Here is a 17501-nt window from a genome sequence, read left to right on the forward strand (position 1 = left end):
CTTTAATACAAGGTGTTTGATTTACTGCCATGTAAAATTACCAGGGTATTTATAAAGCCATAACCAACAAAACAGCTACAAAATGAAGATTTGCTAGGTAGTCTGAAAATATATGGACTTAAATGCTGTCTTGACAAATATGAAATCTAAAGAGTCGTTTTGTCTTTAATCCCCCTCTGAATGCTGGCAACTAACATTCTTTCCACCAGAATGGAAGCTTTATGAAATTAGAGTTTTTGTCCTTTACCCCAGTACTTTGAATAGTGACAGCATGTAATAGGAACTGAAATATTGTCAGAATGAATAATACACATACTACTACTTCCAGTGCTTAACAGGTTTTGAAACCAAAGTGTTGAGATAAAAGCATCTTTATGTCCATTTATAAGTATGGGGATGGTATCAATGTGACATTTACTGAAATCACGAAAGTGGGGGTTCATCAAGAATTCCATTTTGGACATACTTAAATTTGCAATGCCTTGTTGATATCCATGGAGAGATACCAAATATATCAGTCTGGATCTCAGGGAGAATTCCACGCTGGAAGTATATATTTGGGAGTTACTTTTAAAGTTATGAAACTGGGTAAAGTCATCCAAAAAATGTGTAAAGAGGAGACCTAGCACCAGAGAACCCTAACATCGCGCTGGACTGAGCAGGACCAGTGAAATAAGAGAACTAATGTATGTAAGGTGTCTGGGAACCCATGAAAGACAGGTGTTGAGGACGAAATGAGATGCTGGTTATTGGCTGGTCCCTCAAAGCGCTCAGAAGAAAAATGAAGTACCTGATATCCCTAGCATGCTAAGGCCAAGACCAATCGCAGCACGACCTACTTAATCCACCCACTCCTGCTTCCCCCGAGACCCCACCCCCAAGCGGGAGGTTCCGCCCCTCTGTTTCCGGGATTCTCTGGCATGACTGTCGGCCATCTTGGTTGTGGGCAGCCACACTGGAGACAGCGCTTGCGCTGTGGACTTTCTGTTTCGCTCTGTGCGGTGCCGGTGGAGGCTAAAGGTTTCTGGGGTTCTGCGGCCACGATGACCCAGGCGGAGAAGGGAGACGCGGAGAACGGGAAGGAGAAGGGCGGGGAGAAAGAAAAGGAGCAGCGAGGGGTGAAGCGGCCCATTGTACCTGCCCTGGTGCCGGAGTCCCTGCAGGAGGTTAGGTGCTTTGGGTGGGGCTCGGCGAGGGTCCTGCATCTTGGCCTCGGACCTCCGCATTCTGGTCTGAGGAAGTCGAAGCCAATGGAAGGCTTCGGACCCCGTGGTCATGGTTGTAGGAGTTGCTCATTCCCTCCCGTGTTGTTGCAAGCTGAGTGAGGACTGCGTCCTCCCCGTCCCCCCCCCCCCCAACAGCCTCTGTGGGAGCCCCTGCTTCCCTGGCTTTGAAACAGGGCTGAGATGTCACCTACCTCCCAAATGTGTGAGGTTTTAGTGGTTGCACGTAGAGTTTAGCACCAGGCCTGGCTCACTGGGAGTATCTGCGGTTATTTGGTAAGGGATAGTTAGAGGTTCATGCCTTTTTCTTTGTTAAGGACTCTCAGGTAGTAAAATGAAAAGTAGACATTTGTCTAAATAGACATTGGGTGTGTGTGTGTGTGTGTGTGTGTGTGTCAGAAAACAAAAGGATTAAGTCTAACCGGAAAAATTATTTGCCGTACATGGCGGACGAAGGGCCTTTGTATATAATATTATGAATACTCAGTGAAGAAAATACTAGCATTCCCATAGGAAAATGGACGGAGGCAATGTAAAATTCACTACAGAAATCAGGCGTTGTTTAAATGCTCAGAATTTCTTTTGGACATCTCCGAGGTAGGGTCCTGGTAGATGTGTTAACTCTATGCCCAACTTGCCAGGCAGCTATAAAATACGTAACAGTTTCTGGCACATGGTAAGCCCTCCGTGTGGTTACCAGTGTTGCCCTGGAGTCCATTTCTCCACTTAACTAGTTGGGGGCAGACTGACTGGCCTGCGAGGGCTCACTGGTTCTCACCTTCTAGGATTCTCCCACCCAGAGGGTGAGGCTGGGAGGAGTGCTGGTGCTGCGAGGGGAGAACAGGGTGTGGGATCCACAGTGGAGAGGACCAAAGGGAAGTGTTGGGCACACAACAGCAGGTACCTCCTCCAGCCCCAGTGGTCTGGGATGATGTTTTTGGAGGAGGGGACATCTGGACTAAGATCTGAAGGAGGATTAAAAGTTAGGTAGGGGGAAGGGAAATCTCAGGGAGGGAGAGCATAGCATGGAAGAGAACCAGGCTAAGAGGCTATGAAGTGTTGGAGATCAGGATGTATGGAATCGAGGGAGTAAGGGAGCAACAGACAAGACTGGAGATCTTAGCAGGGGCCATATCATGAAGGTCATATAAGTCAGAGAGTCTGGCCAGTTCTGAAGGCAGTAGAGAACTTTGGGAGACCTAGCCACACTCTGAGCTTGTGATTGCTTATTAACTTGTTTAATCTAAACAGTTATTCTAAGAGGTAGGAACTTCATCCAGAGCAAGGAAGTGGCATAGTCTGAATTTGAAGCCAGGTGTGTGAACCCAGAGCCTGGGTCCTTAATCACTATAGCAACATTTCCTTAACTTCAGTCAATTGTATAACACTCTTTGGTTTTCTGTGGCCTCTGCAGCACCTGTATTGTTAACTGTATCTCATCTTAAACAATTAATATCCAGGAAATGGCATGTGGGATGTACTGACCAAAAAAGAAGTTGTTCTAGAGTAAGGCTACAGAAGTAGGCAGGGCCTTGCTCTTGAAGGTCTAGACTTTATCTGTTGGCCAAGTACAGAAATATTTTTAATGGAAACATGCCAATAAGACCCAACTGTAGCTTCACACACAGTACAGAATAGGTGCTAGCTAAGGAGTCAGGCTGGCATGGTGGTTCTTAACAAACAGATCCTGTTGTCAAAGGGGACTGTGAGTCCCTTTTTTCTTCCCCTACTCCCCTCAACAAGTTTACACGGTAAAGGTTCCCCAAGTGACTCAGATTATATTCTGCCCTCTTGAGAATTTCGGTTCTAAAACAATTAACATCTCAAAGTAAAGTTTGTAGTCGTCCACTGTCGTAATTTGCACTACTTTGTCAGTCCTTGTTCATCATCTCCCTAGAATGAATTGTGAATAGCAGCAAAGTTTTCTGACTTAGGAGGATAGAATTATGAACTCTGGTTTTTCATCCCCAGTCTCTTGCCAGATTAACCCAGACTAACCCTAATCCAGCACTCCACTAGTCATGGTATTCCCCACACTCTCATTCCTTGTTTAACTGTCTTCCCTAGTAAAGGAAAAGTTCCCTGATTTGGGGGACTTTGTCTTGGTTACCATTGTACTCACAGTGCCTGGCACAGAAATGCCCAGTAGGTTAATTTGCGTTGAATAACTATGGTTCTTTTCATTTAAACAAACATTTGTTGGACTACGTACTATGAGCTAGATCCTGGGGACACAGAACTATAAAATGAGTTTGTATTCAGATAGAGAGCAGTAATTCGATGCTTCTCAAAGAACTCCCTTTACTGAATTATTTTGAAACCTTTGGGTCTTATGACCATTACAGGAAACTAACTTCTTAGTCTGTCCTGTTACCTATATGTTATTTAACTTGTTGCCTGCATATTATTTACTAAGGTCACATACCTGCTTTATATTTGCAGCAAATCCAGAGCAACTTCATTGTTGTCATACATCCAGGTTCAACAACTTTAAGGATTGGTCGAGCCACAGACACACTTCCTGCCAGCATTCCTCATGTCATTGCACGAAGACACAAACAACAAGGGCAGCCCCTGTACAAGGACAACTGGCTCCTAAGGGAGGGACTAAATGTAAGTGGGAAATGGAGGACCTGAGAGAAATCCCAAGATTGTTTCCTTGGGAAGGCTTAGATATGCAAGTATATGCAATCCTCTTGAATAAACATCTGCATAGCCTGTGTTATCAAGTAATAGCACCAGCCCTGGCTGGTCTGGCTCAATGGATTCCTGTGAACCAGAAGGCCACCAATTTGATTCTCGGTTAGGTTATATGCCTGGGTTGCATGCCAGGTTGGGGGCATGCAAGAGGCAACTGATTGATGTTTCTCTCAGGCACATGTTTCTCTTTCTCTCTTTCTCCCTCCCTTCTCTCTCTCTCTGAAAGTAAATAAATAAAAATAAATTATTTAAAAAATAATAGAATAATAGCATCATTCAGGGTTACAAATAATCACTTTTCATCAGAACTAGCAATTTTATATTGTAGGTAAATAATTGTAATAAAAGTACATTTAAATTTTTTAACCCTTCAGGGTGAACTGGGTATTGTTAAATGTGATTTTTTAATGGAAGGTACAGAATTATCATTCACTTAAAATGATACATTTTGGTCTCTATTAACTGACTTCGTTTTTTTCCCTTCTAGATACTTAGAGTTTAAAATAAAGCCATATTTTTACTTCAGAAGCAAATCGAATTGCTGCACTAAGTACTTATTGCAATCTTAAATCATAATGTAAAAGCCAAAAAACGTATTTTTAAAAAGATTTGATTTATTTATTTTTAGAGAGGGAAAGTGAGGGAGATAGAGAGGGAGAGAAACATCAGTGTGTGGTTGCCTCTCATGCTCTCCCTACTGGGGACCTGGCCCACAACCCAGGCATGTGCCCTGACTGGGAATCAAACCAGCAACCCTTTGTTTTTCAGGCGAGGGCTCACCACTGAGCCACACCAGCCAGGGGAAAAAAAAAAAAAAAGGTATTTATTTCAGTAAACATTTACTTTATCCTATTTTGTAAATGGTAATTACCAGGAAATTTATGATAGGTGCTAATATGTATATTACATTGTAATCCACTTCTAAGTTTTAAATCAAGGATATTTTTAGGAACTTACATGCTCTGTAATTCTGATAGTAAGCTTTAGGGTTCCATTTTTTAATTCTTACAATTCTGTAGAGAATAAAAATTGAAAGAAAGTAAGATAACATTTCACATAAAAATTTATGGATATATTTTTTGCAGTATCAAAATTACCTGAACACTTGTTGATTCAGCAAAGTAACACACGAAGGACTCTTAGTGTTGTTATGAAATCGTAAACATGAAATGATGTAAATCTATGAGAGCATCTCTGAAATACTTTGTAAATGTAAAAGTAGCTATGTTCTGATTAGTGCTGTGAAAATTTTTTGTGAACCCAAAGTCACTCAAAGTTAATAGATTTTTCAAATACTTGGTTTTTAGCGAGGGCTCTTGTATGACTTCTCAAATTTATAAATAATAAAAAGATTACTTTGAATGTTGAAGAGTGATACATATGTTGGAGATTAAGGAAACCCGACCTGTTGGCAAGGGAGCTTTTCCCACCGCTGCATTAGTCGTTTGCCAGGCTGCCTACCCTTCTCACTGAGTTCTCTGCACCGCTCATCTTTAATTCTGTTTTCCTAGAAACCTGAAAGTAATGAACAAAGACAAAATGGTCTTAAAATGGTGGATCAGGCGATATGGTCTAAAAAGATGTCAAATGGCACAAGACGGATTCCTGTGTCCCCTGAACAGGTTCGACCTTGACTCCAGATTTCATCTCTCAGCACGGCTATTACACCATAATTCATGTATTCTACCTATCTAATTCGCAAACACAAGAAGGGGTTTTCTTTAAAAAGGAAAACAGACAATTCATAACTACCTATTGTGCACCTGAATTAGTGTCACAAATGCCTAGGCGAGCCAAATAATTTATAACGTGGTGTTTCTTACCACAAGTTGATAAAATTTACAGTTTACTTGAGAGTCTTCAGTGTATAACTCTAGGACCTCAGTGGGAAGCGATATTCTTACCACATTTGTTTTTTAGTGTGCTAAGGCAATAACAATTAGGGATACCTGTGAGTTGATGTAAATTTTATATTCAGCGTTAGGTAGAGTGCGGTATTAATTTTGGACTGGCTATGAAGCACAGCCCCACGTGTTAAAAATCACAGGAAAAATCAAGACTGGAAAAGGGCAAGAGAATCCTTTTGTTACCAGTCAGTATTTCCCCAAATATCTTGGCTTTGTGATTAAAATTTGCCACTGTATCTGGTTCTGAGGGAAAGGAGAGAAGACAATGTACACTACACTGACCCCTTTTTTTCCTTACCTATAAGTTCAGAGAATATGTGATACGCTTTTGTTTCAGGCACGTTCCTACAACAAGCAGATACGACCTGCAATTTTAGATCATTGTTCTGGAAATAAATGGACAAACACATCTCATCACCCTGAGTTTTTGGTAGGAGAAGAGGTAAGAAACTTCTTTATAATGAAATGGAAGAAGAAAACCAGATCCTAATTCTACAATTCATTTCCTTCGCCATCCAGTTATAGTGTCCAAGCATTCTATAATCCTGCTTTGAGGACCAGAGAGTCAGACTGGCTCCTGAAGTATTAGATACTCCACCCTCAACATGTAGAATGTTCAGCAAGTGTTACTGATAATTTCTAGCCTTAGAATTTTAAACTTGAATCCAGAAAACCCTGAGAGAAGAGTTTTAACAACATGCTCATCCCCCCGTTTTTTCTAGGCCTTGTATGTTAATCCATTGGACTGTTACAATATTCACTGGCCCATTAGAAGAGGTCAGTTAAATATTCACCCAGGACCCGGGGGCTCCCTCACAGCTGTTCTGGCAGATATTGAAGTAATATGGTCTCATGCAATACAGAAATACTTGGAAATTCCATTGAAAGATTTAAAGGTAAGCTCACATTCCCAGTTACTTGGATAATCTTTAAGAATCTTGGTCAGTAAAAGCACACATCACTGAGCCGTGTATAATACAGGGTCTTGGAAGCGTTCTCGGCCTTAGGTGTTGAGGGTCTTCACTGAGTTCTCCTCTTTCTCTTTCTCTTGTTCTGTTTGTTTCTTTGGTGTGTCCTGCTCTGCAGCAAGTGTTCATGTTTATTCCTTCTCTCTGGACCTTTTCAGACGCATCAGTTTTATTTTTATTTCACAAGTGTTAAATTAATTGAAAGAGAAAGAAAAAATGTCAAAATTCTCTATTTCCTCATAAAACCCAAAATACAGCAGAGACTTTTAAGCTTTTATTCTGGGCCTCTGACCATTGCTTCTACTGCTTTAAAGTGTGAAATTTACTTTGACCTGACTTTAGTGTTAGTCATTTCTTTTTTTTCTTTGTTCTTCTTTTATTATTATAGCTGTATCTCTGAAGACAGGTTTGAAATTTATTTTGATTTGACTTCAGTGCTAACCATTTAATCACTTTCATTTGTTCTTCTCCTTAGTATTACAGATGCATCTTGTTGATTCCTGATATCTATAATAAACAGCATGTGAAAGAATTAGTGAATATGATCCTAATGAAGATGGGTTTTTCAGGTATGTCTGATATTCCAGTGAAACCTGTCTGAAGTGGGATTCTTTCTTTTTTACTGACAGAGTTAATCCAATTCACTGGTTTATTGGAATGCTTATTTGAGAGGCTCAGCAGTGCATGGATATCTGCCCAGAGGTTCCCAGACTTCAGTTGATTATTCGTCTTTGGAGAGTTATTGCTCTGCAGCTGATTGCTTCTCTGCCTTTTGTTTTTTAGGAATTGTGGTCCATCAGGAGTCTGTGTGTGCCACTTTCGGAAGTGGTTTAAGCAGCACATGTATTGTAGATGTTGGGGATCAGAAGACAAGTGTGTGCTGTGTGGAGGATGGGGTCTCCCATCGGAATACTCGGTAAGGGACCCGGGTCATTCCCCATCCCTCTCCTCTCACGGTCTGTTCAACTATAAAGCATCACAAATTAGAAATAAATTACTTATAAGGAATTATATTTTCCAGTTTTGCATAAGACACCAGCAAGATTGTGGAAGTGCAAATTCTGGCAAGGCTATACACAACTGATTTTATCCTTTCCTTTGGAACTCTAATACAAGTTCCCATCAGCAGCTCCTGAAAGTCCTAGAGTGTGCTGTGCTGTCCCACAGAGGAAGCGCAGAGGTTAGCTCTGTGTCCTTTGCTGTGGGCTGGCCTGGAGATACTGATCACGCACAACAAAGCTTGATTTTGGCAAGTCCCATAGGAGAAAGTGGTTTTCAGGTTTGAGTTCTCTAGCTAGCTAGCATTTCAAGTATTTGCTTTTCTTGTCATAAGACAGGAAAAAAAAGTCATTGAACACCGTAAAGTTACTCATGGTGTTCAGTGAGTAACTTTTTGGTGATCAAGTGTCTGTCACCACTGACAGAAGAGTTATAAAATAACTGTCAGGAGTAGGTTTGCTGCCTGTCCCTCCTGAGACAAGCCTGACACAGGTAAGCACACTCAGGCCATGCACACGGGGCCTTTGTGCAGCATTTTGTGCTCCCGGGATGCTGTCATTTTCCATGTCCCTTATATTAGGTAGTTTGAATCTTAAGGTATAGAAACAAATTTAAAAGAGGTCCCAAGTCATAAACCTAACCAAGGAGATAAAAGACCTGTATGCAGAAAACTACACAGCACTGAAGAAAGAAATCAAGGAAGACACAAACAAATGGAAACATATACCTTGTTCATGGATTGGAAGAATTAACATCATCAAAATGTCCATACTACCCAAAGCAATATACAGATTCAATGCAATACCTATTAAAGTACCAATGGCATATTTCACAGACATAGAACAAACACTTCAAAAATTTATATGGAGCCATAAACGAGCCCGAATAGCAACTGCTCTTTTGAGAAAGAAGAACAAAGTAGGAGGGATCACAATACCTGATACCAAACTGTATTACAAGGCCACTGTAATCAAAACAGCCTGGTACTAGCATAAAAACAGGCATATAGACCAATGGAACAGAACAGAGAGCCCAGAAATCAACCCAACTCTCTACAGTCAATTAATATTTGACAAAGGGGGCAGTAACATCAAATGGAGTAAAGATAGCCTCTTCAACAAATGGTGTTGGGAGAACTGGACAGCTACGTGCAAAAAAATGAAACTTGAGCACAGACTTACACCATACACCAAAATAAATTCAAGGTGGATAAAAGACTTAAATATAAGCCGTGACACCATTAAAGTCCTAGAGGAGAACATCGGCAAGAAAATCTCATATTCCACGCAGCAACATTTTTACCGATATGTTCCCTAGAGCAAGGGATATACAGGAAAGAATAAACAAATGGGATCTCATAAAAATAAAAAGCTTCTGCATGGCCAAAGAAAACAGTATTAAATTAAAAAGACAACCAACTGTATGGGAAAACATATTTGCCAATGATACCTCAGACAAAGGTTTAATCTCCAAAATATACAAAGAACTTACAAGACTCCACTCTAGGAAGACATCGAACCCAATTAAAAAATGGGAAAAGGATTTGAATAGACACTTCTCCAAAGAGGACATACAGAATATCCAGAGACACATGAAGAGGTGCTCAATATCGTTAGCTATCAGAGAGATGCAAATTAAAACCACAATGAGATACCACTTTACACCAGTCAGGATGGCTATCATAAACAAAGCAACAAACAACAAATGTTGGAGAGGTTGTGGGGAAAAGGGGTCTTTAGTTCACTGTTGGTGGGATTGCAGACTGGTACAACCATTATGGAAAACAGTATGGAATTTTCTCAGAAAAATAAAAATCGACCTGCCTTTTGACCCAGCAATTCCACTGCTAGGATTATATCCCAAGAATCCTAAAACATCAATTTCAAAGAACCTATGCACCACAATGTTCATAGCAGCACAATTTACAATAGCCAAGAGTTGGAAGCAACCTAGGTGCCTGTCAGTAAATGAATGGATCAAAAAATTGTGGTACATATACACAATGGAATTCTATGCAGCAGAGAGAAAGAAGGAGCTACTACCCTTTGCAACAACATGGATGGAACTGGAAAGCATTATGCTGAGTGAAATAGGCCAGGCATTGAAGGACAAATACCATATGATCTCACCTTTAACAGGAAGCTAAATAACAAAATAAACAAGCAAATAGAATAAAAACAAAGACGCTGAAATAGAGAACAAGTGGGCAGCGACCAGAGGGGAGAGGGAAGGGAACTTAAGGGGAAAAAGGGGGAGGGATTTTGAGGAACAAGTATGAAAGACACAGAGATGAGGACTTGGGGGGGGGGGAATGGGAGGGAGGGGGGAGACCGGGCGGGGGGGGGGGGGGGGATGAGAGAAATAGATTAAAAAAAAAAAATGTACTTGAAAAATAACTAAATAAATTTAAATAAATAAATAAATAAATAAATAAAAGAGGTCCCAAGTCTCAGTAAGTCCATGAGAACGGTTAATCCCAAGTTACATCGCATTCTGCAACCCAGAATGAGTTATTTTGGCTCACCCATTGTTTGTATTGTCTGATGCCAGTGGTTCCCAAGGTATTGGGACCTACCCACTGCATTTAGGTCTCCAACCACTACAATAATATAGCAGTGGTCTTTCTAAATTGTAGACATGTTCAGGTAGTGGGTAGTATCCTCTCAGATTTCTCCCATAAGTTTGTCTTATATGCCAGAGAATGTACAGAGGCAAACAGCTATCAAATGGTAAACATACTGACTTGGAAATGAGCTGGATTTAATAGTGTGTTTTCTGTTTCTTGGATATTTTTTGCAGACAGTATGACTGCTTCTAGGTGCCTTACCACTGGTTTATTCTAGGGTCCCCTTTCTGCCTCCCATCCATCCATCTGTTCTTTCTTTAATGTATTTCTATCACAAACATTTCTCGAATCTTGCTGTTTCACTGTGCCTAACTGAGTTTTTGAATCACTCTTTGTACCTTTTTAACTGACATTACCCATCTGCTTTTTCTCTTAACTATAGGCTCTGTCTGGCATACGGAGGATCTGATGTATCAAGATGTTTTTACTGGTTGATGCAGCGAGCGGGATTCCCTTACAGAGAATGCCAGTTAACAAACAAAATGGATTGCCTTCTTCTGCAGCACCTGAAAGAAACTTTCTGTCATTTAGATCAGGTGGGAGCAAAATCAAAACTGACTATTTTTGTTTTCAGAAAAACTAACGGTACCATGATACCCTTTCAACCTAAGCTGATAAAGCCTTGAAGCTGGAGCCCTTGAGGAGTGTGAGTTTTCAGGTGAGGTCAAAGCTGTGTAGATGTGTCTCTGGCTCTGGAAAAAAGGCTTTTTTTAAAAGAGAGAGTTTATCCAATATCTCTCTGTGTAGGCTCTGATCATCCTGATAGAGGATGAAGATGACCCTTTAGGTGTAATGAACAGTAGCAGGTAAAACGTGCCCAGACTGTCATAAAATAGCATCATTTGAAGCACTTTCTTAGTATTATGAACCGTCACCATTTAATCATTGCTGTATCTGGATTGCTACCTTTTTATACTCTGTTTTAGATCTCTTTTTTTACTTTTTCAAGTAGTATATTTCTGAATTAAAAACTTAAGAAATGTAAGACTAGGTAACACTCCTCAGTTTGGAGAGCATTTGCTTATTGATTTGGGTCATTGTATTGGTATTTATCAATAATGAATACAGGAAATACAGGTGGTGGGTATGTCACAAATATTAAAAAGAAAGCAAGTTAACACTGAACTCTTAATTTAAGTTTTAGTGGGTGGGGTAGCAGGTCGTAGGGCAGCCTTTTTATAGGTGAGGTTTAGGTGGTAGGGAGGCTTAATCGTAATTCGAGGAGTTTACATGCATTTTTACTGATTCACTGACAGCATCTTTTCCTGGAATCAGGACATCTCTGGGCTTCAGGACCATGAGTTTCAGATTCGACATCCAGATTCCCCTGCCCTGCTTTACCAGTTTCGATTAGGAGATGAAAAACTCCAGGTAACATATGGGTATATATTTTCATGGGTAGAAAGAAAGCCAGCCAGGCTCAGACTGAGAGACTGTTCACTTGCTGGAAACCTCAGGAGGTCAGAATGTGAACTGGTTGTAGATTATTCACTAACCCAAATTAGAACAGATCTGAGGACCATCTCTGCAATTAGTCACTATGTGATTAGTCATTTAGAGAGAGAGGCTCCATTCTTATTAGTTAATTATAAAGTAGGTTACTATGTACCGTGCATTTACTTTGAGTCTCTGGTGTCATATCACACTTCGGTTAGATGATAAATGACTTTTCTTGCTTATCTGCACAAAAGAAATAATGCTACTCCTCCAAAAAAGAACAATATACAGTCTAACTTTTAGGATCTAATCAGCCAGTTTTGCTTTTTGGAAGAACAACATTTAATGGGTCAGTTTTTTCATGGTGCAGTATGTTGGGTTGACCATGCTTTTTCTTCCATGCACAGGCTCCAATGGCTTTATTTTATCCATCAACCTTTGGAATCGTTGGACAAAAAATGACAACTCTGCAGCACAGATCCCAGGGTGATCCTGAGGATCCTCATGATGAACATTACCTGCTGGCAACACAGAGCAAGCAAGAACAGGTCTGTGGGGATTCTGGTGTGGAGGAGACAGTTTTACCCCCCAGGGGAAGTTTGCCCAAAACTAACGGATCACTGCAGTCACTGCCGTCTGACAGCATCCTAAAGCTGATACTGTTTTTATTTTTATTTATTTTTTTAAAGATGTTATTTATTTATTTTTAGAGAGGGGAATGGAGGGAGAAAGAGAGAGAGAGAAACATCCATGTGTGGTTGCCTCTTATGCGCCCCCACTAGAGACCTGGCCTGCAACCCAGGCATGTGCCTTGACTGGGAATCAAACAAGCGACCCTCTGGTTTGCAGGTCAATGCTCAGTCCACTGAGCTACACCAGCCAGGGCCGATACTGTTTTTAGAACTTTAGATGGAGTCTAAATTTGAAATCTGGATGACAGATTTTTTTGTTCAGCATTCATCTAATTCTTAGAATACCAGTTCACACATTGAAAGGTTAAATTAATGGAATTACTTTAGAGTTTTCACCTATAGTAAATATTTGTAGTAAAACTTCACCTATATTTAATTATAATATATGAGAGGTGTGTGGCATAGGCAGAAAGCCAAATTTCTTTGTCCAGTGCTGACCCCAGTAACAGGAAGTCTAATGCAGGGGCCAGCTGTTATCTGCTAATAACACAGCAGCTCATGGTGGTGGGAAGAGGGCTGTAAGTCTTTTCTAGTCCTCTCCCCTGTCCCAGAGAAGGGCACAAAGTGATTAGAAAAGGTCTGAAAATGAGAATTTCATAACAGTCACTGGCTCAAGAGTTCCACTTAAAAACTCAATTCAAGGGAAGAAAAGCTTGTCTACACTTGACATCTCAATTTTAAATTCCAACCCATAATAGTAAGGTTCCGAGACCCACTCTGCCTGCCAGGGACGCCTTTAGAACTGTCAGTGCGTCCTCTTCTGTCCACACCCCTCACTCCCAAGTGGGTGGTTGTATACTGTGGTCTATTTCCTCTCTGCACCACACCTCAGGGTTTTTGTTTGGGGTTTTTTGTTTTGTTTTGTTTTGTTTTGTTTTGTTTTGTTTTGTTTTGTTTTTTTGCAGGAGAAGGTTACCCCTCAGGCCTTAGTGTATAGTAGTGTACAAGGAGAGGGCCCTCCAAAAAACAGAAAAATTGTGTATTTATTCTTACGTGTTTAAACTTCAGTCACCTTCAAAGTACTCTCCATTTGATGCAATACACCCATCAAGACTTTTTTTTTCTGCTGCTCAAAACAGTTTCTGAATTTGTCAATTTTGATTCCTTTTTGTGTTTCTGCCATTTTTTGTTTCACTTTTTCCACATCAACAAAACATTTCACTTTGAGGATTTTTTTCATCAGGGAAACAAACAAAATTCATTCGGGGCGAGATCAGGTGAATAGGGAGGGTGGGGCACGAGGGTCATGACATTTTTTTGTCAAAAAATGCTGAACGCTCAATGCAATATGGGCTGGTTGCACTTGTAAGTCACCCATTGTGAAATGCGCAAGTGTGTTGAAAGAGTCTTCAAAAAATCCACTGAAGCTAAATGCAGCCTCTTACAATAACACCACACTGCTACAGATGGGTTCCCGGAACACTCACCTAGCTGGGGAAACCTGTGCTATAAGGGGTCCACCTCATCTAGTGGCGGGAGGTCTAGCTGGAGAACATCGGCAATGTCATAATCATACTATCTACTTGATTGTCCTTTTCATTGATTTAAAGTCTGCAAAAGCTACTGCCGACCGAAAGTCTGCATCCAAACCCATTGGATTTGAAGGGGATCTTCGAGGGCAGTCCTCTGACCTTCCAGAAAGACTCCATTCCCAGGAGGTGGATTTGGGACCCTCCCAGGGAGACTGTCTGATGGCTGGCAATGACTCTGAGGAGGCCCTCACCGCTCTGATGTCAAGGAAGACTGCCATCTCACTGTTTGAAGGGAAAGCTCTGGGCCTGGATAAAGCCATCCTTCACAGCATAGACTGCTGCTGTAAGCACGGTGGGGCAAGCTGGGAGACAGCAGTTAAATGAATAGGTTCAGCCTAGGGTATGGTTGTACAGTGCTGCGTAACATTCAAAAACAGTCAAGCACCTGCCTTGTGCTTGCATTGCCGGGTGTTGGGCACTGGTTCCTGGCTTCGTTGGAGGAGTCCAGAATAAGGAAATTATCACAAATGTGAAATTATAACTGGCAGGTGCAACAAAATTGAACTAAACGGTGCTGATTGAGGGGTTTAATAAGGAATTTTTACTTCATAGGGGGAGTTGTGGAGGGTGGAAATCGGGAAGATTCCTTGGGGAAGAGCCGCTTGAGAGGGGTCTGGGCAGTGAGTGGCGGTTAGGCAGGCAGATGGGTGGCATTCCAGGCTGAGGAGGAAGGCTGCAAGGGCCGGAGTGGCTAGGACACGGGGTGTGAGGATGAAGCCAGAAAACCGAGTACACACCACACTGGACTTTTTAGGCCCCCTTGGAGGTTTTGTTCATGCTACAAGTGCAGGGTAGGGACAGCAACCCACTCTCGTGTGTTGGGGAGGTCACTCGGGCTGCACTGTTGAGGAGGGGTTAGAGCTTTGAGAAGGCTCTTGCAGTTACCCAGACAAGAGATGATGTTGGTGTGGCCTAGGGTGGTGGTACATACGGAGGAAAGGCTTGGACGGGCTTTCACTGTCTTTGCAGCATCTGATGATACCAAAAAGAAGATGTACAGCTCCATCCTGGTGGTGGGAGGCGGTTTGATGTTTCACAAAGCACAAGAGTTTCTGCAGCACAGAATTCTCAACAAAATGCCACCTTCATTCAGGCGAATTATTGAAAATGTGGAAGTGATCACAAGGCCTAAGGTATGTTGCTAATGGTGCAAGTTGAACTGTATGCAGGTTAAATGAGCATTGATTATTTCTGACTCTGATATGTGCGGGCAGATGAAATCCTGGAAGTCATAAGCTTGTGCCTGGGAGTTCTTGAGGATTTGGGCCAAGTGGAATTATTACTTACAGCAGGTCACAGGTGCAGGGAAGGAGCTTGGATGAGGGGGACTGGGTTCCTGGGTTTAAGTCCCTGCTGTGGTCTCCAAAGCTAGCAGGGCTCACTCTGCCTTTGGAAGGATCGTGGAGCAGGGGGAAGACTGACCCGTGTCACGCTGTCAGCCAGAACAGCGCCGTGATCTCTCTCATATTAAGGAACTGCCGCTGGTCCCTGGACCAGGTGATCTTCAAGAATCTTTTAGGATTGAACTATCTTGAAATACAAGCCAAGGAATTTAGAAACAGATTGTGCCTATATATTGCATTACCTCTCATGGACAATTCCTGGAAATGTTCTTAATTTTAATCCTGAGGGAGAGATTGTGGGGTACATTTATCTACTCAAACTTAAAAATTAATTATTTCCTTACATATGTTCTGCCTTCAGGGATGACTGTGTATAATAGTGAGTAGTAGCAGTTTTGGTAATAAAAACTGGAAAGTTCTCTTGTCATTTGAAAGAAAGACACCTGTAATGTAAGTTCATGGGTCTAGCACAGGTTGAAAATCTGGCTTATTCGTTCTTGACTCAGCAGGATCTTTTCCACCCCCAATTCGAATAAATGATTAAGTGTACGTCTTGTCTGCGTGTGCTGACCTGTCTTTGTCGCTGCTGTAGGACATGGACCCCCGGCTGATTGCGTGGAAGGGGGGGGCCGTGCTGGCCTGTTTGGATACGACGCAGGAACTGTGGGTCTATCAGCGAGAGTGGCAGCGCTTCGGTGTCCGCATGTTGCGGGAGCGAGCGGCCTTTGTGTGGTGAGATGGGCAGGGAAGTCACTCTTGAAGGAGACCCAAGACAAGCCTCTTGATACTAAAGACTCTCACAGAATATGTGTTTTTTATTTATTGACCTACAATTCTATATCTTATATTGAGGACCTGACATGGGTGTGAAATTACAAGCTGCTTCTGTATCAGGACATTTGAGAAAAAATGTGGTAAGCTTCCCTGCCCCTTCTCAGGGTCTCGGAACCCCCCAGTGATGGAGGATGGCTGAGCAGTTGTCAGGTGGTGCAGCTCTTCATTTAAGCTGACTGCCGATTGTCATGAGACAGTCTCCTGCGCCCATAAGGGGGGGCGCGGGGGTGAGACTTGGGACCTGAATTGTGAGCACTGTATGGTCATGATATTTTCCCTGTTTGCAATAGCAAGCACGTATGACGTGACCATGTGCTTTTGGAATTCCAAATAAGAAAAAGATTTTTTTGTTTTTTTAAAATTTCCTATTGGATTACAAAACGATGGGGGCCCATTCAGGTCTAGACTTGCCAAGGCAGAGGTTTAAGGCTGGGCGGGCTGGATTTCATTACCCAACATGCCTGAGGGTAGCCTTGGGAAAAGAAAATAGTCATTATTTGACCAAAACAACCAAAGCAGAAAAGGAACATTTGTTTCCTTCCTAAAGCCAAACAAATGATTTAGGAATAATTGAGAGTTGTTAGCATGTATTGTACAGATAAGCAAGGCGATAGTTGCAGTGACTACTGACTTAATCATAACGGCCAAACCACCACCACGCCCCGCCCCCCAAAGTTTTCCTTTACCTGAAGAACCCAGTGAAGGTATTTGGAGTTCTTTGTATTCAGTATGATCAATTGACCTTGATCTGTGAGCAGTCAAGCAAACGGTAAGTAACACAGACAGCTATTAGTGCCTCAGTGAAGCCTTCTGAGCCCCCGGCCAAAGGAAGAGAGGGGCCATGTCTGGAGACAGGAGCACAGCCTGGGGGCTCAGAGGCCTGAGAGGATTGGGGGGTGGGAAATACCTGATTTCTGTCAGGCTCTTGCGCTTGCTTCCTTTTATCTCTGTCAGGAACTGGAGGTGGGACTGGGGAGAAGACAAACATAGGAGCAGTTAAGGGATGGGGATAAGAGTGGCTTATACAACAAGAATGGTAAGAAGTCTTAGGACAGGGAGCAATGCTGGTAGTGGAGCACTTTGCACTAAGATTATCCTGTGTGTCCGCCCAGTGGGTTAGGAACAAGGCAAAGTCCACCAATATAACAAAACTTCACTTGCTGCTGCTGTTCGGAATGTATGTCTTCAATTTGAAAATTGTATGTTCTTTGATTTAAGAAATTTTCAACAATAAAATCAT

The 17501-nt window shown here is 42.0% G+C and overlaps 1 protein-coding gene across 2 annotated transcripts; it reads left to right on the forward strand.

The window, feature by feature from the left end:
• Positions 1-914: 914 nt before the first annotated feature.
• ACTR8 (actin related protein 8) lies at positions 915-17471 on the forward strand. Of its 2 annotated transcripts, none has more exons than XM_037134641.2 (13): positions 915-1166; positions 3666-3836; positions 5435-5545; positions 6168-6272; positions 6553-6726; positions 7274-7367; positions 7582-7714; positions 10806-10959; positions 11699-11794; positions 12268-12408; positions 14103-14367; positions 15054-15217; positions 16020-17471. In XM_037134641.2, the coding sequence occupies exons 1-13, from the start codon at positions 921-923 to the stop codon at positions 16161-16163; spliced, it is 1998 nt and encodes a 665-aa protein (XP_036990536.2). In that variant the 5' UTR covers positions 915-920; the 3' UTR covers positions 16164-17471. The 2 variants fall into 2 exon arrangements, with proteins under 2 accessions (XP_036990536.2, XP_053525258.1); XM_053669283.1 differs by having other exon boundaries at positions 916-1166; positions 3703-3836.
• The last annotated feature ends 30 nt before the right edge of the window (positions 17472-17501 follow it).

This window comes from Artibeus jamaicensis, unplaced genomic scaffold (genome assembly GCF_021234435.1).
Source record: "Artibeus jamaicensis isolate MK-2021 breed Jamaican fruit bat unplaced genomic scaffold, CSHL_Jam_final contig_519, whole genome shotgun sequence".
NCBI classification, from domain to species: Eukaryota; Metazoa; Chordata; class Mammalia; order Chiroptera; family Phyllostomidae; genus Artibeus; species Artibeus jamaicensis.

Excerpts from the sequence above, each read along its gene's own strand:
- ACTR8 (XM_037134641.2), top strand. The coding sequence starts at position 921 with ATGACTGTCGGCCATCTTGGTTGTGGGCAGCCACACTGGAGACAGCGC. Across the intron at positions 1,167-3,665 it reads TGCCGGAGTCCCTGCAGGAG|CAAATCCAGAGCAACTTCAT; the intron begins GTTAGGTGCTTT and ends TTATATTTGCAG. Across the intron at positions 7,368-7,581 it reads AATGAAGATGGGTTTTTCAG|GAATTGTGGTCCATCAGGAG; the intron begins GTATGTCTGATA and ends TTTGTTTTTTAG.